At 48.1% G+C, this 26,421-nt stretch overlaps 1 protein-coding gene across 1 annotated transcript in view; it reads right to left on the reverse strand.

The window, feature by feature from the left end:
• Nucleotides 1-26,421, reverse strand: part of itga9 (integrin, alpha 9) — a 632,947-nt gene that overhangs the window by 172,058 nt on the left and 434,468 nt on the right. The window contains exon 19 of the mRNA XM_038809824.1: nucleotides 5,145-5,231. Within this exon, the coding sequence (XP_038665752.1) occupies nucleotides 5,145-5,231 (87 nt within the window). The remainder of the gene's footprint in view (nucleotides 1-5,144; nucleotides 5,232-26,421) is intronic.

Consider the following 26,421-nt stretch of genomic DNA (forward strand, 5'->3'; position numbering starts at 1 on the left):
GGCGCTCCACGCCGGGCAGCAGTGTCGGGGGTGTTGTGACTGCCCACAGAAGTAGCATTTGGGTCCCCAGGGGTTGGTTGGCTACCGCGCGGCACAGGCGTGGGGTTGGCTGAGGGCGGTCACTGATGGGTTCCACGATGGGGTGGCTGTCTGCGGGGTCAACAATGCACGGGGGGGTAGGCCGCGCGGTCAGGGGCATAGGCCTGAACGTTGCGTGATGCAACCGTAAGTAAGGGCGCTAGTCTTTTAGTCGCCGCGAGGTCGAGCGTGGCCCCTTCTAAGAGGCTCTGGCGGATGTAGTCAGACCCTATGCCCGTAACAAATGCGTCTCTCATCAGCACATTCGAGTGTTCCGTGGCCGAAACGGCCTGACAGTCACAGTCTCTAACTAGGGCGTGCAGGGCACGCCAGAAATCTTCCACCGTGTGGAGAGGAGATGCCTGGCGTAGATTTTGTTAGTCCGCTGAGCCTAGTTTTCCTTCAGTAGCGCCATGGCCATTGCATAGGTCGGCGCGTCCTGGACGAGGGGAAAAACGTTGGAGCTCAGCCGCGTGTACAGAATCCGGAGCTTCTGGGATTGTGTCTGGTGCAGACCCGATGTACGCTCCAAAACAGGCTAGCCAACGTTCAAACTCCTTTTTGGCATTGTCTGCTTGAGGATGCAGCTGCAGGCAATCCGGCTTGATGCGGAGGTCCATCTCTGAAAAATCTCAGTGTAATAAATGGATGCACTATCAATTACGAGAAGACGAGAGTAGAATGTAATCGAGGCTTTATTACACTGAGATGTGTGGCCTCCGACAGCAGCTGACGAAATGGCTGCTGTACGGGGAGCACACATATTTATACTCCGCCTACTGGACGGAGCCAGCAGGCAGGGATCTACCCCTTTGCCTGTAATACAGGGGCCTTGCCATAAAACACATACATATACAGCATATATATCAGTGGTGACTACCACAATCTGTCCGTGACAGTATTGGTAGGAAAGACTACCACACAGTCGTTGTGGAGCCAAAGCCCAGTTGTCACACAGTGCACGCTCTCCGACATTTTGTGTGACACGGCCACTGTGCTAAATGGGAAGGCAGCTCACAATTGGACACCCATGAGGTGCTGTGGGACCTCAGCCACAGCACAATTGTCTCCACTAAATTTGTAATCTTGTGTCCCAGAATATTCCTCACTTTACCATTGCTGTCGAGCCAGGGGACCAACCCCGGGTCTGTGAGGAGGTTCAAAATCTGGGTAGCCTAACAATAAGTTACCAAAGTGGTGAAGCTACAACACAGGACTATATGCCTGTTTAACACTGAAAGGAGCATTCAATGGGCGACACGGTGGCACAGCGGTTAGCACTGCTGCCTCACAGTGACAGGGACCCTGGTTTAACTCCAGCCTTGAGTGACAGTCTATGTGGAGTTAGGAGTTTGTACGTTCTCCTCGTGTCTGTGTGGGTTTCTTCCGGGTACTCCGGTTTTCTCTCGCAGCCCAAAGACGTGCAGGTTAGGTGGATTGGCTATGCTAAATTACCCCTTTGTGTCCAAAGGTTAGGTGGGGTTACTGGACTATGAAGATAGAGTGGTCCGTTCATAGGTAGGGTGGCTCTTTCAGAGGGTCAGTGCAGACTTGATGGGCCAAATGGCCTTCTTATGCACTGTGGAGATTCTATGAATACACAAGAGCTTGGTGACTTTTTGAATGTTGTCTATTGCACCTAATTATAATGCATGAAATTGTCCAACCAATTGTTCTTGATACACATTCACATCACACAAAGTACTAGAGTGTTAAATTACAAAATATCACCGCAAGTATCTTTTCATTTAGCCTACAAAGAGTTGTCGGAAGGTATGTTGGAAAAATAATGGCAAGTATTTGGTTAAAATGTTAATGAAGCCTATAAATCAGACCGATGATCAAACAGCACATGAAGCAAGGTACTGCTGTGGAATGGAACTGATCAGCGTTGTAATTAACTACTGTAATCTTATACAGGTAACCTGAGGTTTACTGGGGTTCAGAAGGAAATGTGATCTATGATTCACGTATTATGGCTTTTGGGGGCATTGGTGGGGTCCATGCTAGCTGTGTGGAGAAATATGAATTGCTGTGCACTTTGTGTTTTCTTATAACTACCTATTAAAAAGTGTGTGCCTACAAACACTTCCTGTCAACATTTCCATTCTAAATTCCCGTTTACACATTTACACTGGAAATTGCCTATGTAAACATCTCACGCTTTAGGTAGACCCTCCTATCAGCATTGGTATGGCAGTGCCTCATTTCTGACCTGAAATGAGGCCTGAACTGAAGTCCCTGTGCACCAAATATACTTTTCTGTGGCAGTGGTTGGCACTGCTGCCTCATGGCGCCGAGGACTTAGGTTTGATCCCGGCTCCGGGTCACTGTCCGTGTGGAGTTTGCACATTCTCCCCGTGTCTGCGCGGGTCTTAGTCCCACAACCCAAAGATGTGCAGGGTAGTGGATTGGCCACGCTAAATTGCCCCCTAATTGGGAAAAAAATATGCTTCCCAAATTAACGCAAATTGGACTACATCATGTTAAATAACAATAAAGGTTGCAGATCCCTCATCCGGAATGCTTGGGGCCAGAAGTGCATCTGATTTCTGAATTTTTAGGATTTTGGAATATACTGCGCAAGCGCGGCACGCATTGGGAACTGTGCATGTGCGGAACGTTAGGAACTGCGTATGTGTGGAATGTTGGAACTGCACATGTGCAGAGCATTGTGAAATGCGCATGCACGGCAAGCATTGGGAACTGCACATGGGTGGAACATTGGGAACTGCGCATGTGCGGCAAGTATTGGGAACTGCACATGGGTGGAACATTGGGAACTGCGCATGTGCGGCAAGTATTGGGAACTGCACATGGGTGGAACATTGGGAACTGCACATGGGTGGAACATTGGGAACTGCGCATGTGCGGCAAGTATTGGGAACTGCACATGGGTGGAACATTGGGAACTGCACATGGGTGGAACATTGGGAACTGCACATGGGTGGAACATTGGGAACTGCACATGGGTGGAACATTGGGAACTGCGCATGTGCGGCAAGTATTGGGAACTGCACATGGGTGGAACATTGGGAACTGTGCATGTGCGGCAAGTATTGGGAACTGCACATGGGTGGAACATTGGGAACTGCACATGGGCGGAACATTGGGAACTGCGCATGTGCGGCAAGTATTGGGAACTGCACATGGGTGGAACATTGGGAACTGCACATGGGTGGAACATTGGGAACTGCGCATGTGCGGCAAGCGTCGGGAACTACACATGGGTGGAACATTGGGAACTGCGCATGTGTTGAAAGAAAGTACGGATTTTGGAATTGTTTAGTTTTCGGAATTTCGGATAAGGGATGCTCAACCTGTATTATAAAGTATTATACATGAAATTAAGACAGAAGACAGAATTTCATAGTCCCTCTGACTGCTTTCTAATCTAATTTCACTTGAGTACCATACTTGTCATTCACTCTGCATCCCACGTCACAGATCAATGGCACCTATGAATCTGATGTATAGTACGTATTTCCTGAAGCACATTCTTCTCCCACCGTCACATTCAGGTCTATTTTTGCTGCTAAACCTAAACTGTACACTATCTTCCACCAGATGATCTCAAGCAGTGTCAGTCAGAGAGGAGCGTGAGGAGGAAGAAATCAGTGAAGTCAGGTTCCACTCAGCCCATCCTCGTCTCCTTGTACTTACACATGGTGGACAGCCTTCCTTCTGCACTGTAGGGATTCTATGATATCCTCAATGACATTGTAGCTAATGTGTCACTCGCCTCTTCTAGAGTATTACCCACCCGACAGCCAGCTGGACTTGCCAATCAGACAGGCCTCCATGTGGGGATTTGTTCAAAAAAATGTGCGTGCAGTGGAGTTAAATCTTCACAGCATTTGTGGATTTCTGGACTTCTGGGTTTTCTGGCCTAACTCCTCCCCACTACTTGGAAACCCTATTCCAGTAAATATCATGGACCAAGTGTTTTGGAATGCTGTAAAAGATTTCTTGCTCAGTTTTTTTTTAAAACAATATGATTTTTGTCCCAGACTTTCACTCAGAAAAAATTACATCACTTAATGCATTTATTTTAATTTCATCTGAACTTAACTATTTTACAAGAAACTTAATGTAATGCATGCAAAAATAAGTAATAACAGATGGCAGTCTTGTGAATCAAATATAATGTTTATCTACTTAATAAGTATAAATCAACAGAGCCTTATGAATCAAACAACACATTTAGGCGTTTCATCCTGTACCAAATTGCTGCATTTTGTTGAAAGCTGAGCTAACTTGTATTAGAAGTCACCACTGTTAGTAAATAAGGGCGTCTGATGAAATGTTGAATTCTACTGTATTAATTAAAGGGACAAATCATTTAACAGTTAAATCAAAGCATCATGATCATGCCTGGACTCTTATCTCTGAGACAGGAATTCAAATCAGAGTCTTGATTGGCATCCGGTGTTAGCTCCCCGAATAGAAGGTGAATGCTAGGAAAATATTATTAGTGGAAAGCAGGAATGAGGGAAAAGTGTAGAGAAATAACGTGGAATTTTGAGAGAATTAGAGAAATGTGTTGCAGAGCATTCCCTCAGTGTATTAATAAATCTGCAGTTTTCATAGATCAAGGGATTTGTACTCATTCCATGTTCACGTATGTTTTTAATGAATATGCTTCCGTCATACCTCAGCGAAGCCAGACTAGCAAATGTCTTAATTTCTGAAGGATAGTCAGGTAGGGAGGGAGAAATGTACCAGCAAGAAATTCACAATAAGCTACTGGACCTCTCTTACCGAACAAAGCAAACCTCCTGCAGAAAGACAGACCATGACCTTGTTGTCTAAGAGGGTCCCAGAGGGCAAATCGAATTGGAACAACCAAAACAGAGATGTTCTGTGATTGGAAAGAAAGGACAAAAAAAAAAGGAGTCCAGAACGGGGTTAACCTGTTTAAAGTGGAGCTGTGCTGTCAGCATTGTGAAGGCAAAGGAAATCCATGCACAGGGACAATGACTAGCCAGTCAAAGCTTGAGAGAAATTAATCAGAACAGGCTGTTACTGTACCATCTGGTGTAAATATAATAGACTCAGCACTCTACCTTGGACTGCGACCTCATGAAAGGAAATCCCACGCTGCATTTCAGGAAGTCCGACTCCATCAGTTCACAGGAAGTGCCCTTTTTTTCCTGAAATGATGGGCAGGGTAAGAAATTACCAATCATAACTGGAAACCGGGTTCCGAACAATAGTCAATAAAAGTTACGGGACACCAACTCTCTCTTCAGCAGTTATTTCATTCCTGGGTAAATTGAACAGTAATTAAAGGACTAAAAGGAAATATATATGAATTCATTACATTCTAACTTTAAAAACAAATCTTTGCAATTCAGGTCTGTAAAAACATTCGGGACAATACGTCAGTCCAGTTCTCAGAAAATCTGTTAATCCTGCAGTCTCATCAGTGAATGTTTTTAATACAATCCCATAGAACTGAGATCACTGAGAAGCTGAACTCCTTTCTGCTTTACACCTCGTCAGACAGCTCGGTTTGCTTCAGCAACAATTGTAATTTCTAATGAATGGAATTGGTGCTAATGCTGGCAGAAAGCTCACTGGCATCACCAAGGCAGACAGGCAAAGTAAGTTGAAATCCAAGACCAATCACATAGGAGGGCAGCAACTGAATCACATGGGACAGAGTTAGGTGTTGATGTGTAAAACTGCAATAACGTAAAATGCTAGAAATGTACAGCAGCTGAGGCTAACAGAGTTAATATTTCAGGCCAATTATTTTACTTACTCAAACTTGGTACCATTTTACCTCTACACAGTTGGTTCAAAGCACATTCCAGTACTTGAACAGATCATCTAAACTTGACCATCAAGTGAAATACTAACGATGTACTGCATTGTCAGAGGTAGAAACATGGAAACATAGAAAACTGGTGCAGGAGTAGGCCATTCGGCCCTTCGAGCCTGCATCATCATTCAATATGATCATGGCTGATCATGCAAATTCAGTATCTCACTCCCGCTTTCTCGCCATTCTCTTTGATCCCTTTAGCCACAAGGGCCATGTTCAGCTCACTCTTGAATATATCCAACAAACTGGCCCTAACAGCTTTCTGTGGTCGAGAATTCTACAAGTTCACAACTCTCTGAGAGAAGACGTTCTTCCTCATCTCAGTCCTAAATAGCTTATCCCTTATTCTTAGGCTGTGACTCCTAGTTCCGGACATCCCCAACATCGGGAACATTCTTCCAGCATCTAGCCTGTCCAGTCCCAACAGGATTTTATATGTTTCTATTAGATCCCCTCTCAAAACTCCAGTGAGTACAAGCCAAGTAAATCTATTCTTTCTTCACATGTCAGTCCTGCCATCCTGGAATTAGTCTTGTGAACCTTCGCTGGACACCCTCAGTAGCAAAAATGTTTTTCCTCAAACTAGGAGGCCAAAACTGCACACAATACTCAAGGTGTGGCCTCACCAAGGCCTTGTATAACTGCAGCAAGACATCCCTACTCCTGTACTCAAATCCTCTCGCTATGAAGGCCAGCATGCCATTAGCTTTCCACACCGCCTCCTGTACATGCATGCCAACCTTCAGCGACTGTTCCACCATGACACCCAGGTCTCGTTGCACTTCCCCTTTTCCTAAACTGCCACCATTCAGATAATATTCTTCCCTGCTGTTTTTGCCACCATGGTGGATAACCTCACATTATATTGCATTTGCCTAGTATTTGCCCACTCAGCCAACCTGTCCAAGTCACCGTGCAGCCTCTTTGCATCCTCCTCATAGCACACACTGCCACCCAGCTTAGTGTCGTCTGCAAATTTGGAGATATTGCGTGCAATTCCTTCGTCCAAATTGTTAGTGTATATTGTGAACAGCTGGGGTCCCAGCACTGAACCCTGCGGTACCCCACTAGTCACTGCCTGCCACTCTGAAAAGGACCCGTTTATTTCCACTCTCTGCTTCCTGTCTGCCAACCAGTTCTCTATCCATGTCAATATATTACCCCCAATACCATGAACTTTAATTTTGCTTACTCTCTTGTGTGGGACCTTGTCAAAAGCCTTTTGACAATCCAGATACAGAACATCCACTAGTTCACCCTTGTCCAAATGGCTGTGTTTGCGGACAAGTCGTTACGCCAAGCTCCTATTTCTCTGCTCACGCAGTTGTAAAAGATCCCATGACACTGTTCAACGTATCCATGATGTGGAGATGCCGGCGTTGGACTGGGGTGAGCACAGTAAGAAGTCTTACAACACCAGGTTAAAGTCCAACAGGTTTGTTTCAAACACGAGCTTTCGGAGCACGGCTCCTTCTTCACCTGAAGAAGGAGCCGTGCTCCGAAAGCTCGTGTTTGAAACAAACCTGTTGGACTTTAACCTGGTGTTGTAAGACTTCTTACTGTTCAACGTATAACAGCACAGTTTTCTTGGTGTCCTGGCCAATGTATATGCCTCAACTCACAACAGGAGAAACAAATTAACTCATTCATCTGGTCTGTGGTTGTGAAATTCTGCCCTGTTGAAATTGTTTGCTGAGTTTGCCTACATACTAACAATGATGAGTTTTCACAAAGGAATTCAGTGACTGCGAACCACTTTGTGATGTCCCGTCGATGTGAAAGGTGTGATCTTAATTCATGTTAATTTATTTCTTTGGTAGTTTACAATGTTAACAAATGGTGATACTGCCTATTGCAAACTCAACCAAATGTTGGATATGGCTGAGAGAGGGTTTAGCGGGTCTGAAATGTAAACAGTTTACAAGCAGATTGATGATAGTGACCAGCTGCTGTCTGCTGGTATGACCCCTTCTGCCTGGGAATTTTTAAACAGCATCAAAAGTGGAACTAACCCTTAGAAGCACAGGCTCCTCTGCTCAAAACAAGACATTGTTACAAATGCTCTGCAATGCTATTTTGCAACAAAAGGAAAAGCATTTTTCCTATAACTGGTTTGGGTAAACGTTGGCTCGATAAAGTAGCGAGCCAGCTGGTCTGCACTGTAAAATGTATCTCAGAAGGGTAATACACTGACCGATGTGGTGGGGAGCAGAGAATATCTAACCAATTTGACGGCTGAGTTTAACTTTCAGCTCCTGTGGCAAATGGGTGGCTGTGGATCAGCTGACCATTTTCCAGCCTCCTGATTTCATTTCCATTTCCAAACAAATGGAAAATCAGGCAGGTTAATTAATGGAGGGTCAATTCACAATTGTCTGTTTTCTGCTCCTGAAGTCTCAACGCCCTACTCCATATGGCCCATTCTTAATTACTATGGGAAGATGACATTTCTCAGACTGTATGAACGGTGCAGTGGTATTGTCTGGGGGGGGGGGGGGGGGGGGGGGGGGGGGGGGTTGGAGGGAGGAAGGTGGGGCATGTAATCCAGGTCAAGACATGCTTACGGTTTGCTTTGAACCGTATGGAGCACTCCTGTCCCTCCCGGCTCATAAAGAAACCGAAAATAAAATAACAAGACTTAAAATGACTACGATTCAAGTCAGGCCTGTGAAGGAAGCTACCATTATTCCTCTGTTCAGGCCTCAAACTACAGTTGCAGATCGTGTCCTGATGACTTTGTCTGATCTGATCAGCATGTTTAACGAAGGACCTATTTTCAGCATATAGGTCACGATTCAAAGGCCACGCTGCGCCCGAAAAGCAGCTCGAGGCGGCACAGCATGGCCGATAAAAGCCACGCTCCTGGGATCTACATGGGTCGTAACGCCTAGCGAGATCTAATGTGATGTAAATTTTTTAGCAAATCTGGTGATTACAGCGAGACAGCTAAATCTGTCTTCAAGACTGCCTATCATTGTTCATTTGCAGCAGAGATTTCTTGCTTGTAATTCAAAGTAGAAATCTGGGCCGGGATTCTCCCCTACCATGTGAGGCGGGGGGTCGCGGCGTTGTGGAGTGGCGAGGACCACTCCGGCGTCGGGCCACCCCAAAAGTGCGGAATTCTTTGGCGCCCCGCCAGCCGGGGCCGAAAGGCCTTCACCGGCCGGCGGAAGTCCGTGCATGCGCGGAGCGTCAGCGGCAGCTGACGTGATCCCAGCGCATGCGCGGGGGAAGGGGTCTAGAAAAAGTGCCCCCACGGCACAGGCCCGCCCGCCGATCGGTGGGCCCCGATCGCAGGCCAGGTCACCGTGAGGACACCCGCCGGGGCCAGATCGCCCCGTGCCCCTCCCCCCAGGACCCCGGCGCCCGCCCGCGCTGCTAATCCCGCCGGCACCAGACGTGCTTTGATTCCCGCTTGCGGGAAAGGCTTGTCAGCGGCGGGACTTCGGCCCATCGTGGGCCGGCGAATCGCCGCAGGGGCCCACCAACCGGCGCAGCCCGATTTCCGCCTCTGCCGATTCCCGTGTGGCAGAGAATTCGGGCCACGGTGGGGGCAGGATTGACACCGGCCCCGGGCGACCCCTGTTCTTTCCTCACTCTATGAAAAGGCAGCTGAGGTCAAACGTTGTTCCTTCCCTCTCCCAATTGGGGACCAGCTAAGATCTATTTATTCATGCACCCATTGGGATTTGACATCAAACATTCCTTATCTGTAGATCCTCATATCGCATTTCACAGTTTGTTTATTTATTAAGATATCTTGGGAGATAATCCCTCTTCACCTCCACATCCCTTTCTATTTCTATAGCTGAAAGGCATAAACAGACCCAATGAAATGTTACTAAGTACAGTGGCCAGATTTATTACTGAGGCGGGGAACGTTCTTGACTTGGCAGATCTCCCTCAGTTCATAGGGCTCTTTATATTCAGTTTTTGCTCTGGAAAGGTTGGGGTAGGATTGAATCAGGCCCACCATCCTCGGAGACAGATTATAGGTGGCCATTGTGGTGATATGCATCACTGTAAATACACAAGGGGTTACTGTAAATACACTACAACTAAGTAAACACAAGAGGGAGCACCAGAGATGTCATGACATGCAGACACACAGCTAATGAACACATGGGGCGCGATTCTCCGCAACCACGATGGGGGGGAGAATAGCGGGAGGTCCTCTCCCGCACCTCCCGCTATTCTCCCACCCCCACAAAATGGCGTATCCGGTTTTGCGACACGCCGCTCGGAGAAACGCGGGCTGCCGAGCAGCCTGCCGTTCCCGACCTGTTTACGACGGCGGCAACCACACCTGGTCACTGCCATTGCGAACATGGCGCGCCAGGTAAGTGTAGGGCCTGTGGGGGGCGGATCGGGGATCGAATACCACAACGGGGGGGCTGAAGGGGACGGGCCCGCGATCGGTGCCCACCGATCGTCGGGCCGGTGTCTCTAAGCGACGTACTCTTTCCCCTCTGCCGTCCCGCAAGTTCAAGCCGCCACGTGTTGCGGGGCGGCTGAGGGGAAAGACGGCAACTGCGCATGCGCAGGTTTGAGCTGCCCAACCCGCGCATGCGCGGCTGACGTCATTAGGCGCCGCGGCGGCGTCATTCTTGGCACGCCGGGCCTTGAAGCCAGGGACAAGGCTCGGCGGCCGAGTTTCCTGGTACGGCCCTCCTATCCCCCCGGGGAGGGGAGAATAGGGGGCCGGGAGAGGCTTCCGACGCCGTCGTGAACCTCTCCGGGTTTCACAACGGCGTCAGGCCTTGCGGAGAATTCCGCCCATAGAATATGACATGACCAATGGGCAGTCATGACACCCAGAGGTGACACTACCACAAGGGGGCATTACACAACCCCTATATGAGGACAGGGCACACATGCTTTCCACAGGCGACACTTAGAGAATAGGACAGGGGCAGATCAGAAGCATCACACACACCACGTGGCTTAGAGCAGACTGGTTAGTTAGACCGAGTTACTATAGCAAGATTAGCAGGAGAGTCGAACTCATAGAGAACTGTGCTAATGGTTCAATAAATCACATTGAAATTACTTCAAAGTCTGGAGTATCATTTGGTCAAAGCCGCATCGAGTTTCAGCCTGTGTTATCCCAGAGTACATAACACAACAACCATGAAGACAGGCAAGTGCTGAGGTGGGGGCAGGCCTTGCTCTATTCTCTGGGACTTCCAGTTGTTTAAAATGTTGTGAAACCCTTTAGCCCTCACACACTCACCTGCCCCCATGGCCCCTCATACCATCTCCAGCCCAACTCATGCCACCTCCAGACTGAGTCACAGTCATCAGGAGCCTTCTACCAATCTAATACAGCTCTCATTCATACACTAGATAGTAAAAAAAAACACGCAAAGAACCCATTCAAAGTTTCTAAATCTCCTCAGGTGGTTAATAAAAACAAACCAACTTCTATTCAGGCAACTTTTCAAAGACAGCTAATCCTTTCTTAGCCCCTTTGGAGGATCAATCAAACATTTGTGTATTCATTTATGCGAAGTGGATGTTACTGGTTAGGCCAGCATTTATTGCCCACCCCTAATTGCCCTTACGAAGGTGGTGGCAATCTACCTTCTTGAACCACTGCAGTCCTGAGGTGTAGGTACATCCACAGTGCTGTTAAAGAGGGAGTTCCAGGATTTTGACCCAAGAACAGTGGAGGAACGGCGCTATATTTTCAAGTCAGAGTTCTGAGTGACTTGGAGGGGACCCTCCAGGTGGTGTGGTTCCCAGGTATCTGCTGCTCTTGTCCTTCCAGATGGTAGTGGTCATGGATTTGTAAGGTGCTGCCTCAGGACTGTGAACTCAGAACACCCCTTGAGATAATGTAACTTTTGAAACTCAGTCAAGCATGTATAATGGCAGAATAACAGTCTTTGTGGAAATATCAACAAAACCTCTATTATAGGGTAGCATGGTAGCACAGTGGTTAGCACTGTCGCTTCACGGATCCAGGATCCCAGGTTCGATTCATAGTTTGGGCCATAGTCTGTGCGAAGTCTGCACGTTCTCCCCTTGTCTGCGTGGGTTTCCTCCGAGTGCTCCAGTTTCCTCCCACAGTCCAAAGATGTGTAGGTTAGGTGGATTGGCCATGTTAAATTGCCATTAGTGCCCAAAGAAAAGGTTAGGTGGGGTTACGGGGATAGGGTGGAGGCGTGGGCTTGAGTTGGGTGCTTTTTCCAAAGGCCTGGCAGGCTCCTTGTGCACTGTAAATTCTATGATTTTATGAAATTGCTCGACCAGACGGTAGTGTTTTTTTCTAACCTACACCAGATGGCTTGTCAATAAAAGGAATCCAGCAGAAGATAAGATAATTTGTTAACTCTCACTGACAGCTTCAGACACTTTTTTCATGTTTAAAGAATGGGGGATTGAAACAAACCCCATATCATGATACTAAAACAGTTTGTCCTGCCCTTCATGAGCAGTTCCATCTACTCCCATATTGCAGTCTAAGGCTTCTGCAACAGCAGAAATGGAGTCTGTTTGAACTCAACACTATGTTCAAATGGTCCTGCTGAGGTTGGGGTTCTCACACCCGTCCCCCTGTCAGCAAAAATGGGCTACAGGGTCTTCCTGTGTCACAAACATCTGGCTCCAGATGTTTCAGGGATGCCTGTTATTAGCTCTCAGAGAAAGTTGATCAGTGAGCTCTGATAATGGCAACAGCTTTGACTGCTTGATGTCGGAACGCTTGGCTCAGCACCCACATGTTGAAAACATGCCACAAGCAAAAGAGGCTTCATACAATTCAGTGCAGCAACCTGATTAGCTGAAATGACAGCTTGAAGGCTCAATAAGAACACGTCTCGAGGAATAGCATTCCCCAAATGTTCTCCCTTCCTCTCTGTTTTTACTGCAATCCCATTTAAATTCAGCTTGCAGCAGCTTTTAAGACATGACCTCTGCCTTTGGCACTGGCTGTTCGTTTTCTTGCATATTCCATGATCTCAGAGTTAAATGCTGTCTGTCTCCCCTCTCTTCTCATTATGCTAACAGTACTTCCATCTACAAGTTTATGAATGGTCAGTCCTAAAGATAGCTTTTTTTAAATTTCATTTTTTTTCAGTCTACAATGAGTAAAGATTAAACTCCAAATATAATATAGAACTTCTGTGTTTATTTCTGCACCATTTAAAAACATGTTTTAATGGCTGTTCCTGCACAGGAAATGTCAGTGCTCCATTCCCTTTCCTTTACTTGAAACAAAAGCTTTGGTTATTTGGGGAAGAAACGTCATTGCTAATACAGTAGAAAGTTAAGCATATTGCAATTGTTATAAAAAATATGAATTACAGATCCATAAGGAATTTGGTATGTTGTATAATATTAGTATGGCTCATCATAAGGCAACATTAAAAGACACTTCTCCTTGGTTCCTTCCAAATGTTTTTCTAAAATGTGGGCACTGTTACTGGAAGTTCTTCCAAATGGGCATTACCCAATGATTTGAAAAGTCCGAGCTGTGTCCATTGTTGCCTTTGGAATTATACAGATCAGCAGTGAGGTGGTGTCCCTGAAAGACATTAAAATATTTCCCTCACCATTCTTATCCTCACTCGCTGCACGGGTGAAAGGTTCCACAGACAAACTTAATGCATCTAATCCTAAATAGTGAGCAATTTAGAAACTACAATGAACAGATTAAGTCACTGATGAAGTATCAGTCTTTATCTATGAGTACCAGATGGTGTCTATCCATTCCAATCTTTTCTATCAGAAAGTAATTAAGTCGTATCAGAAAGGGGTATATGAGCAGACTATCTTCATACCTGTACAGTCTCGTTTTCCATTTTGACCACAGAGGCGAAATTCTCCGACCCCCAGCAGGGTCGGAGAATCGCCCGGGGCCGCCAAAAATCCCGCCCCCGCTGTGACAGAAATTCTCCGCCACCCGGGAATTGGCGGGGGCTGGAGACGCGCCGCACCGAGCGGCGAGCCCCCTGCGGCGATTCTCCGGCCCGCAATGGGCCGAAGTCCCGCCGCCGAGGTTTGAACCACCTCTGGTGGCAGCGGGATCGGCGGCAGGAGCGGGCCCCGGGGTCCTGGGGGAGGGTGCGGGGCGATCGGACCCCGAGGGGTGCCCCCACGGTGGCCAGGCCGGCGATCGGGGCCCATCGATCGGCGGGCGGGCCGGTGCCGTGGGGGCGCTCTTTCCCTTCTGCCACCACCACGGCCTCCACCATGGTGGACGCGGAAGAGAGTCCCCCAGCGCGCAGCTGCCGCTGACGTCAACACCGGCGCATGCGCGAACCGGCGAAGGCCTTTCGGCCAGCCCCGGGCGGCGGGCGTCAAAGGCCACTGGTACCAGTTTTAGCGCCAGTCGGCATGGTGCCAACCGGTCTGGCATTGGCCTAGCCCCTCAATGTGAGGGCTTGGCACCCAAAGGTGCAGAGAATTCCGCACCTTTGGGGAGGCCCGACGCCAGAGTGGTTGGCGCCACTCCGCTACGCCGGGACCCTCCGCCCCGCCGGGTAGGGACAAATCCTGCCTCTAATATTCCTTTGTTATCACTGTTGGGGGTGCCTTGTTTTCCCGACATGACTGATTAACAAGAACGGGCATTGAGAACTATCTGGGTACGAATGACACAGGTGAGGTGCAGGTGGGGACGGTCTGGGAGGCCTTGAAAGCAGTGATTAGAGGAGAGCTGATCTCCATAAGGGCACACAGAGAGAGGAAGGAGAGGCAGGAAAGGGAGAGGCTAGTGGGGGAGCTCCTAGAAGTAGATAGGAAATATGCGGCGGCGCCAGAGGAGGGGCTATTAAGGGAGCGGCGTAGCTTGCAGGCCAGGTTCGACCTACTGACCACTAGGAAGGCGGAAATGCAGTGGAGAAGGGCGCAGGCTGCGGAGTATGAGTACAGGGAAAAGGCGAGCAGGATGCTGGCACACCAGCTTCGTAAGCGAGATGCAGCCAGAGAGATTGGGGGAGTGAGAGAGAGGGGTGGGGACGTAGTGCAGAAGGGGCAAGAGGTGAATAGGGTCTTTAGGGACTTCTATAGGGAATTGTATAGGTCTGAACCGCCGAAGAGGAGAGGGGGAATGAAGAACTTTCTCGACAAATTGGGGTTCCCAAAGGTACAGGAGGAGCTGGTAGAAGGGTTGGGGGCGCCGATAGAGCTGCAGGAGCTAATTAAAGGGATAGGCCAGATGCAGGCGGGGAAGGCGCCGGGGCCGGATGGGTTCCCGGTGGAGTTTTACAGGAAATTTGTGGACTTGGTGGGTCCAGTGCTGGTGCGAGCCTTTAATGAGGCGCGCGAGGGGGGGGTTCTGCCCCCAACAATGTCGCAGGCCCTGATCTCCTTGATTTTGAAGCGGGACAAGGACCCGGTCCAGTGCGGGTCCTACAGGCCCATCTCCCTCCTGAATGTTGACGCCAAGCTGTTAGCAAAGGTCCTGGCAACCAGGATAGAGGACTGTGTGCCAGGGGTAGTCCATGAAGACCAGACGGGGTTCGTGAAGGGACGCCAACTTAACACAAATGTCCGGAGATTGTTAAATGTGATTATGATGCCAGCAGTGGAAGGGGAGGCGGAGATAGTGGTAGCGTTGGACGCGGAGAAGGCATTTGACAGGGTGGAGTGGGAATACTTGTGGGAGACGTTGGAAAGGTTTGGGTTTGGGGAGGGATTTATCAAGTGGGTAAAACTGCTCTATTCAGCTCCGATGGCAAGTGTGGTAACAAACGGGAGGAGGTCAGAATATTTTGGGCTCCATCGAGGTACTAGGCAGGGATGTCCCCTATCCCCCTTACTCTTTGCATTAGCGATTGAGCCGTTGGCAATGGCACTGAGGGGTTCAGGGGGGTGGAGAGGACTGACAAGGGGAGGGGAGGAACATCGGGTCTCGCTCTATGCGGATGATTTGTTGTTGTATGTGGCAGACCCGGAGGGGGGAATGCCGGAGGTAATGGGGATACTAGCGGAGTTCGGGGACTTTTCGGGGTATAAATTAAATCTGGGGAAAAGTGAGGTCTTTGTAATACACCCGGGAGACCAAGGGGAGGGAATTGGGAGGCTCCCCTTCAAAAGAGCAGTTAAAAGTTTTAGGTATTTGGGGGTGCAGGTGGCAAAGAACTGGGGGACCCTCCACAAGTTGAACTTTTCCAGACTGGTGGAACAGATGGAGGAGGAGTTTAAGAGGTGGGACATGGTGCCGCTGTCGCTGGCAGGGAGGGTGCAGTCAGTCAAAATGACGGTCCTCCCGAGGTTCTTGTTTTTGTTCCAGTGTCTGCCCATCTTCCTCCCCAGGGCCTTTTTCAAGAAGGTAACGAGTAGTATCATGGGGTATGTGTGGGCACATGGCACCCCGAGAGTTAGAAGGGTCTTTTTGGAGCGGAGTAGGGATAGTGGAGGGCTGGCGTTACCCAACCTTTCAGGATATTACTGGGCGGCAAATACATCGATGGTACGAAAGTGGATGATGGAAGGGGAGGGGGCAGCCTGGAAGCGCATGGAGAGGGCGTCCTGCGGCAACATAAGCATAGGGGCACTGGTAACGGCACCATGGCCGCTCCCTCCCACGAGGTATACCACGAGCCCGGTGGTGGCGGCCACCCTCAAGATCTGGGGGCAGTGGAGGCGACACAGGGGGGAAGTGGGAGGTCTGATAGGGGCACCACTAAGAGGGAACCACAGATTTGCGCCGGGAAACACAGGAGGGGGATTCCAGAGCTGGCAGAGGGCGGGTATTAGACAACTGAGGGACTTGTTCATAGAGGGGAGGTTTGCGAGCCTGGGAGAGCTGGAGGAGAAATTTGGGCTCCCCCCGGGGAACACGTTCAGGTACCTCCAAGTGAAGGCATTTGCCAGACGACAGGTAGAGGGGTTCCCCGCGCTCCCCGACAGGGGGGTGAGTGATAGGGTGCTATCAGGGGTCTGGGTCGGGGAGGGGAAGATCTCGGACATCTATAAGATTATGCAGGAGGTGGAGGAGGTACCAGTAGTGGAGCTGAAAGATAAGTGGGAGTTAGAGCTGGGGGAACAGATAGAGGACGGGACATGGGCAGACGCCCTGGAGAGGGTCAACTCGTCGTCGTCATGTGCGAGACTAAGTCTCATTCAATTTAAGGTACTGCATAGAGCCCACATGACGGGGACAAGGATGAGTCGGTTTTTCGGGGGTGAAGACAGGTGTATTAGATGTTCGGGAAGCCCTGCGAATCATGCACATATGTTTTGGGCATGTCCGGCACTGGAGGAGTTCTGGAAGGGGGTGGCAGGGACGGTGTCGAGAGTGGTGGGGTCCGGGGTCAAGCCAGGATGGGGACTTGCGATCTTCGGGGTTGGGGTGGAACCGGGGGTACAGGAGGCGAAGGAGGCTGGAATATTAGCCTTTGCGTCCTTGGTGGCTCGGAGGAGGATCTTGATTCAGTGGAGGGACGAAAGGCCTCCGAGTGTTAACACCTGGTTAAACGACATGGCAAACTTCATCCAATTGGAAAGGATCAAATTCGCCCTGAGAGGGTCGGTGCAGGGGTTTTTCAGGCGATGGCAACCCTTCCTAGACCTCTTGGATCAGAGATAGAAACTGAGGCCGTGACAGCAGCAACCCGGGAGGGGAGGGGAGGGCGGGAGGGAGGGGGGGGGGGGGGGGGGGGGGGGAGGGGGGACAAAGACGAAGGAAGTACGGTAGCGGTGGTGGCACGGGCAAGGCCTGCCCGAGGACGCTGCTAGAAATGATAAGTTGGTCTGACTGTCGGTTCGCCGGCGGGGGTGGGGGGGGGGGGGGGTGGGGTGGGGGGGGGGGGGTGGGGGGGACGCGCGAGTAGGGGGGGGGGGGGACTTTTTTCTTTTTTTTGTTAAGTAGGGGGGTTTGACTTTGTTTTGTTATAATTTAAATGTAAACGTAGGGGGGGTTAAAATGTTTGTATTTTGAAAAATTTCTTCAATAAAAATTATTTAAAAAAAAAAAAAAATGACTGATTAACAAGTAAGACTTGCTATTCACAGTAACAGACTAAAGCTTAACTTTTTGATTCTCTAGGAGGCAGGTTAAAATGGTTTTATATTTCTTTTGAAGTGCCAGCATTGACTTAGTCGTAGCACTCTTGTTTTTGAGTCAGACGAGTGTGTGGTCAAGCGCCATACGAGAGATTTCACTGCATAATCTGAGCTGCGACAGTGCAATACTGAAGGAGTGCAGTTAATGTCAGAGGTGCAGTCTTTTGGATGAGACCAGAAGCAAAGATTTGTACGAGTCGACATAATAGATTCCTCGGGATTATTTGATAAAGAGCAATGGGGTTCTTCTCGTGGACTGTAAAGTATTGGTCCAGCAACCAACATCATTAAAACAGACTATCTGGTCATTTATCTCATTGTTGTTTATGGAGCCTTACGGTGCACAAGTTGGCTTCCATGTTTCCTATGTAACAAAAGTTAATAGAGAGAAAAGACTCTTGGATGTGCTGGAATTTCAAAGGTATAAATGCAAATCTTTATTTTTCTTTTGCCCTCCTAGAAGTCTATGTAACCTGTCAGACAGGTGAGTGGGATTTCTGTGGGCTTTTCCAATCGGCTGCTGTAACTTCAGTGGAGATCACCGAAAACCATAGAGAAATCATCCTTTTTGCTCCATTTGCTTGGGGTTTGCATCAAGACACAGCAAAATATTGGGAAACGTCTGCAGCAATTCAAGCTGAGTATATTGACAGTAGAGTCAGGTAATTATCCCCAAACTAGGTACTAAAATTGCAATGTTCAAGCAAAGGTAAAAAGAATGGCATTTCTCAATGCCTCAACCAGAGTGTTCACAGTGTTTGACATTTTGTGCACTTCAAGAATACTGGAGGAGAACATCCTCAGGGTTTTCTCGATCTCCCACCACAACTAGTGGCTGCTATTAGCCATCTATACTTTTTCTGGGCAATTCCACCAAAGTTACAGCAGTAGCTTTGATGAAACACCAAAAGGTAAACACTGATGTTACTTTGATAAGCCAATTATAAAGTATTGTTACACTGCAACAGCAATGTCTGATTCCCAATGTAGAAGGCCGTGCACAACCTACCACAGGCAGTGTCACTAAGATCAGCATCCTGAAAGCACTGCTCACAGCTTTTCCGGCAGCCTGTCTTTCGAAGTCCTTAGCCTTTGGTTAACTGTGGAGCACCCCATCCACTGGGGATCTGACTCCACCAGAATCTAAGTGTCTGCACTGGGTTCTTCTCATCACTCCAGGGAGGCATCGGCTACATTGCTGCACAAGAATCAGGCTCTGGGATTTGGTATCCAGTCGTACACAACATTCAGGAAGCAAGCTCCCACCACTTGAGTTTCATGCAGGCTGAAACATAACTAACTGATGAAAAATCAAGGTCCATCAAGTTCCAATGAATGGTATTGAGACTTATTCATTTTGACTTCATGTCATCCATTTCAAAAGGTTTACACAGCTCCATATGCCTAAATGGTTCGTGACCAATCAGGCTTTTTTTCATCAGAAATCACATTCCTAACATTTCCCCGATAGTGACAGCTTGGAGAGAGAAAACTGAATTGAAGTTTGCAAAGACCCAAGTAGCTTGTTGGATCACCTTTGGCGTTAGAAACTTGCTGAGTATTTCTGTGACTCACTGGCCAAATGAAAGGTGCCTCCAATCATTCAGCAGAGCTCTGCCTTTCTCTGATTGCAGGTGAAGCAGTGAGCTAGACTCTGCACTTCTATCAAAGCACCTGTAGTAGGAAAGGAGCAATATTGCACTTCTTCAGAATAAAGGCAGCAGTTTAAATGAATGTTCATCAACAGTTTCTTTTATATCTATCTTAGGTTGCGACGCTCATCATGGAAGTCTCCTGTCAGAAAAAGTTAAAGTCGATGGACTTAGTTAGGCGGAGGTTCCTTGACATCCAATAGCATTATCATTGCTGAATCTCCCATTATCAATATCCTCTGAGTTGCCATTGGCTAGAAATTGAACAGGACTAGCCATATAAATGTAGTGGCTACAAGAGCAGGTCAGAGGCTGGAAATTATGGGATGCATAACTCATTTCCTGCCCACCATTTACAAGGCACAAGTCAGGAGTGTGATGGAATACTCTTCACTTGTCTGGATGGCAACAACACTCAAGAGGCTCGCCACCATTCACAACAAAGAAGCTGACTTAATCGGCACCCTATCAATGGCTTCGACATTCACTCCCTCCACCACGGATGATGCAAAGTGACAGCAGTGTGTATCATTTACAAGATGCACTGAAGAAACTCACCAAACCACTTTCCAAGTCTGTGACCTGTATCACCGAGATGGACAGCAGATGCATAGAAAGACCATCATCTGCAAGTTCCCCTCCAAGCTGTACAACACCCTGACTTAGAACTATATCACCTTCCTTCGTTCACCGCCACTGGGTCAAAATCCTGGAAACCTCTAATGGACTGACCTCATTAACACTACACCCCTGTATGCTTCACCCGATGCTGGTGTTATGTAGTTACATTGTGTGCCTTATGTTGCCCTTTTATGTATTTTCATTTATTTCCTTTTATTTTCACGTACTTAATGATCTGTTGAGCTGCTTGCAGAAAAATACTTTTCATTGTACCTCGTACACATGACAATAAACAAATCCAATCCAATCCAGTCCAACCCCCTTCCGGACAGCACTGTGGGTGTGGCTACACCACATGGCCTGCTGCAGTTGAAGGTGGCTCACCACCACCTTCACAAGGGCAATAGGGATGGGCAATAAACACTGGCCTTGCTCACACCCCATAAAAGACAAGTTAGAGACACCAAATTTCCTCTTGGTCTAACTCTAACCCCTAAACATGCTATATTGTAAGAAGTGAAATGCGTACATCTTGGACATCGCTTCATGACATCATTGTTATGAAACAATGCATTATAACAATGTCACATTGGAACTTTTATTGCACAACATGTTAAATTCAGTAGGATATTGTCTTCAATTCAAAGGTTTACTGACAATTATTTCATTGTGAAGTTATGGTTGTGTCACCAAGCTTCGAACAGCAAGGTCTCTAAGCCAACACATTAGATGAATGTCCACTTCATTTCAATTTTGTTTGTACTGAGGAAGGAATGTTGATCAGACTACCAAGACTGGTCCCATATCTTGCTTGAATCATCCTGTGGGATTGTTTATGCCCACCAGAACAAGTAGATGGAGCTTTGACTCAACGATCAGATGAATCACCAACAATGCAGCACTCTCTCAGTAATGCACTGGGAGATGCAGGCCTGAATCTTTGTACAGACCGAGAGGCTCTCCTTTGCAGCAGAAATGGTGCCAGAGGTCAGAATCTGGAAATCCGAATCAAACCTAGCCCTCACCATTCTCGCAAGGGGGGGTAATCAGGGCTGTGTCCCACTGTGGACTTGTGCGTTTCACGGAGGCAACTGCATATATAGAAATGCTGCTACTTTCAGTCAGGTCTGAATTTCATCATGCAAGAGTCCTTTCTGTTTATTTCCTATGGTCCCATTTCTTTTCTGTTATTTTATTATGTTGGCCCGAGGGCCTATAATTGGAATGTGCCTTTAAGCAGAAGACTCGACGTTGACATAGCCTGCTTGTCAGGGCGCTATGTTCCCAGGCTTTGTCTTTTGAGAGGAGAAGCCAGACCTCTTGACACTGAGTGGATCTTAGGAACCAGGTTTGGAGAGGGTCAGTTTGATTGGTTAACTGGCAACTGGTGGATTGGCCAGGAACAGTATTCTACCTGACAATGATCAGTGATTGATTCCTGCATGATGAAAGAATTGGAGAGAAGCGTTTAGACCTTGGAATTAGAAGTGAAAGGAACACACTCTCTCTCTTATTTGGAGAACTGAAAGAACTGCTTTGTTGTTCTGAAAGCAATGAGTAGCCGGCGCATCCTTTTCTATGAAATTGGAATGATGCTGAGTCCGCAGAGAAGATAAACAACCTTGTCAAAGAAAGCTATCTCAAGCCTAGAAGGAAGAAGTATCAAAATGAAAGCTGAACTTCAGAAAGGCATTAACTAGAAATCATCCCAGTCCATCAAAGATTTTGGGCGCAATTCTCCGCACTCACGACGGTGCGGAGAATAGCGTGGCTCGTAAAATTTTACGGCCATGCTAGTCCGACGCCCTCCCGCTATTCTCCCCCCCCCCCCCCCCCCCCCCCACGCCCGACTCCCGACACGAATCGCTGCCGCCGTTTTTTTACGGCCAGCAGCGTTTCTCAGCTGTCCGATGGGCCGAGTTCCCAGCCCTTTACGGCTGTTTTTACGAACGGCAAACACACCTGGTCTGGTGAGTAGACCTCTGCTTGCCTCACTCAGTGTTACTGGTGACAACATCCTTTCATAGATGTTAACATTCTCATTGAGTTTTGTAATGTACAAAAACACACCCAAGATATCTAAAGTGTGTATTTACATTTACTCAAAAAATGCTTAATTGTGGTATGTACAATGTGAAATGTGTAACCATGGTGCACTGCACTCACGAGGGCTTTAATGGAGGCAATGGGAAAGTAAATTAAGATAAAAAGTGGTGAGGAGATCCTAGTAGTTACATTCTGCTCAATCACAACCACAACCTTGGCTTAGCCTTCAGGTAGGGTTGATGAGGCTGGCTGCTGGTGCACAGCAGTCATTCATTACAGCAGCTGCTATGCCAACAGTGTGACCATCGATGAAGTGTATGCAGCTCCTCATGTATCTGCGGATGTCAGGGCGGATGCATCCCAGCTACTGAAGCCAATCTCATTCCTGGCCAAGACACTGCTCTTGCATCAACTCCAAGTATTGCTATATGTTTTTCTCCATGGGATTAGCCAATCCCTCATGGTCAGAACTCATGTGGGTGAGGCCTAGAACAATCCAGAGCTCATCACCATGATAGACTCCTCCAGTCGAAGTTTGTGATTTTGCATTGCCTCAGGGAACCTTCCCACATGTCCACACATCTGCATCTGTTTGTCCAAGTACAGTTCCTCAAAAGATGACTCCTGAGGCTCCACATTCTTGCCCACTGGAGCATTATTGTGACTTTCCTGTCTCCTCTGAGGGAGACTGTGCACAGATGTCTCTGACTCTGACACCTCGTCCTGCACTCTGGTGCAGTGACTTTCACCATGTGCCATGTGTGCAGCATCCCTCCGATGTTCTGGTATCTGAGTTTGCAGAATGTGGGCTAGTCAGATGTGATGCTGCCTCCTCAGACATCTCTTTCTCTTCCTGATGATGTCTGAGAGATGATTTGGCCCGGGTGGGGTGATGGGGGTGGGTGGGTGAGGGAGAGAGCAGAACTGGGAACTGTGTGCAGCACAAAAGGAGTTATTGAGCTGCAGTCCTTCTCATTGTGAAAGCATGCTCTGGTGCACACCATTCCATCTAACCAGGTCCACGCTGCTCTTATACTCCCTCTCATGCCAACATCCCCTAGAATAGAATAGAATAGAACAGTACAGCACAGAACAGGCCCTTCGGCCCTCGATGTTGTGCCGAGCAATGATCACCCCACTCAAACCCACGTAGCCACCCAATACCCGTAACCCAACAACCCCCCCCCCCCCCCCACCCCCCACCCCCCACCCCTACTTTTGTTTTAGGACACTACGGGCAATTTAGCATGGCCAATCCACCTAACCCGCAAATCTTTGGATGTGGGAGGAAACCGGAGCACCCGGAGGAAACCCACGCACACATGGGGAGGACGTGCAGACTCCGCACAGACAGTGACCCAGCCGGGAATCGAACCTGGAACCCTGGAGCTGTGAAGCATTTATGCTAACCACTATGCTACCGTGCTGCCCCTAGTGCTCACTGAACTGACACCATAAGCACCACGCACCAAAGTGCCTTTGCCATCACCTTTATCACCTGCCACAGGCGATTTGCCATCACCAACAGCCAGCTGGACAGGCACCCTAGCTACCTCTATGGCTGGCTGCAGTCTCACTGACCCACCCCCATTCCCCTGTTGTTGTGAGACCTCATAGGCTGCAACAACATGGATTTATGTTCACTGATATTTAATGCTTCCAGGGAGAAATCTCTTGAATGTGTCTTTGCATTGCAGTGCTCATTCACATTTGTTCTTGTGCACAACATGAGCAGCTTGCACATACAAGCAGCATTGCTATAGCAGAGATATGTGCACTTTAGCTGCAGCATGCAGCTGTGAACCTTCACTTGGAGCTCTGCGTGCTTGTGGCAAACAGCTGTCCTTGCTAGAACGCAGCAGGTTATGCAGCTTTTTCTGCCACTGAATCCACAAACGTCTGTATCTCCCGCAACTCCAACTGCTGCTGCTATCTCCACCCAGGCATTCTTTACAATTGCGGGTGGCTTGCGCAGCCCAGCAGGGTAAAGAATGTGTATTCTTCTCTGGACCTCCTCCACTAGAATCTGCAGGTCCTGGTCAGTGAACCAGGTCAGCATCAACAACCCCATCGCCAGTATCACTTCTGTGTGACGTTCTGGCCACACAAATATAAACCAGATAGGGCCGAGAGCCATGAATATTACAATGCTCTCAATCACATTATGTGCTTCCGTGCACTAACCATTGTCTCTGTATCATCACTGAATGCTGTTAAGGCTGGGGGAGGAAATAGTCCAGATGTGTCGGTGTTCTGAAATGCCAATGTGCAGCTGTGAGAGACCTGATCAAAAGTGAATTCATAGAATCGTAGAATCCCTACAGTGCAGAAGGAGGCAATTCATCCCATTGAGTCCGCACCGACACTCTGAAAGTACACCCTACCTCGGCCCACTCCCCTGCAACCCCATAACTCCACCTGACGTTTAAACACTATAGGACAATATAGCATGGCTAATACAACTAACCGGTACATCTTTGGTTTGGGGCACCCTGATAGATGGATGGCAAGAAGGCACATATTATTATTTTTTTAATAATCTTTACTGTCACAAGTAGGCTTACATTAACACTGCAATGAAGTCACTGTGAAAAGTCCCTAGGGCAAAGACACTTTTAGTGTTCATCAGACATAATAATAACTGCACTGGTGCAGAATATTTGTGGCAGATAATGGTGAAAAGCTGCTGCTAGATGGCTGTCTTGTGATGCCTCTCCATGTTCAAAGTGCTTCACTGTACTCCTTCAGTGCAAAGTGAATAGGCAGCAACAATGATTTTCCTATGGAAAGCCCATGATAGGCCATCTGTTCCATGATCAGTAACGAGGTCGGCAACATTTAACAAATTTTCATCCCCTGATGGCTCAGTGACGTCTGCTCCAAGACACAAAATCGGAACCATTGACTTTTGGGCTTAGAAATGGGCCTTTAAGGGCAGCGCGGTGGTGCAGTGGTTAGCACTGCTATCTCAATGCGCCGAGGAACGGGTTCGATCACTGTCCGTGTGGAGCTTGCACTTTCTCCCCGTGTCTGTGTGGTTCTCACCCCCACAATCCAAAGATGTGCAGGGTAGGTGGATTGGCCATGCTAAATTGCCCCTTAATTGGAAAAAAATGAATTGTGTACTTTAAATTTAAAAAAACAAATGGGCCTTCATCTACTCCATCAAGCTGCCCAACCCACATTGGGCTCGCCTCAACTTCCACACTACTTCCGGGGTCAGCGGCCAGCATTCACATTCCATCCCACCCTCTGGACTAAAAATCTGAACATCTGGAGCAACTCTGTGGAGCCAGGAATTCTCCAGACTCCGCACACCCTATGCAAGAGCAAAAATTCAGGCTACAATCAGACTAACTTTCAGTACTTAAAGTTGGGCCTGAACTTGCAACTTTCTGGTTCTGTGATAAGACTGACAACAACTGGGCCATGCTGACACAATGATAAGCCCACCCTTTCTACGAGAGTTGCACTCAACATTGGTTGCTGGATATTCTGTAATATTGTTTTTGAACATACAGTGCAGAAGGAGGCCATTTGGCCCATTGAGTCGGCACCAACCCACTTAAGCCCTCACTTCCACCCTATCCCCGTAACCCAATAACCCCTACTTACCTTTTTTGGTCACTAAGGGCAATTTATCATGGCCAATCCACCTAACCTGCACATCTTTGGACTGCGGGAGAAACCGAAGCACCCGAAGGAAACCCACGCAGACACGGAGAGAACGTGCAGACTCCGCACAGACAGTGAACCAGTGAGGAATTGAACCTGGGACCCTGGCGCTGTGAAGCAACAGTGCTATCCACTTTGCTACCGTGCTGCCCTTTTAAGATCTTTAATCCAGTGCGATTCCTTTTGTAACTGATATGCTTCAGTTTTCAATGCCAACAGACAGCAGGAAATCATCTGTGACAACCAAATCTCAGCAGTCTCCTCTTTCAGGCAATCACATAATTCCTCAACAAAGGCCCAGTAAATTAAATTAAGATTGAAGATTAAGATTTAAGACCCACACTCAGTGACTAACACAAATCCTATTGTGCACCTTAAGAATAATTCAAATCAATCATGTTTGGGCATTACGTGCAGGGCCCAAATAGCTATCATTTAGTCCCTACACAGATTATCTGATGTGCAGGGATCATGCTTGGTTCACAAGACTGGATAAGCAGTGGA

The sequence above is a fragment of the Scyliorhinus canicula genome, chromosome 10, assembly GCF_902713615.1.
Source record: "Scyliorhinus canicula chromosome 10, sScyCan1.1, whole genome shotgun sequence".
NCBI lineage: Eukaryota > Metazoa > Chordata > Chondrichthyes > Carcharhiniformes > Scyliorhinidae > Scyliorhinus > Scyliorhinus canicula.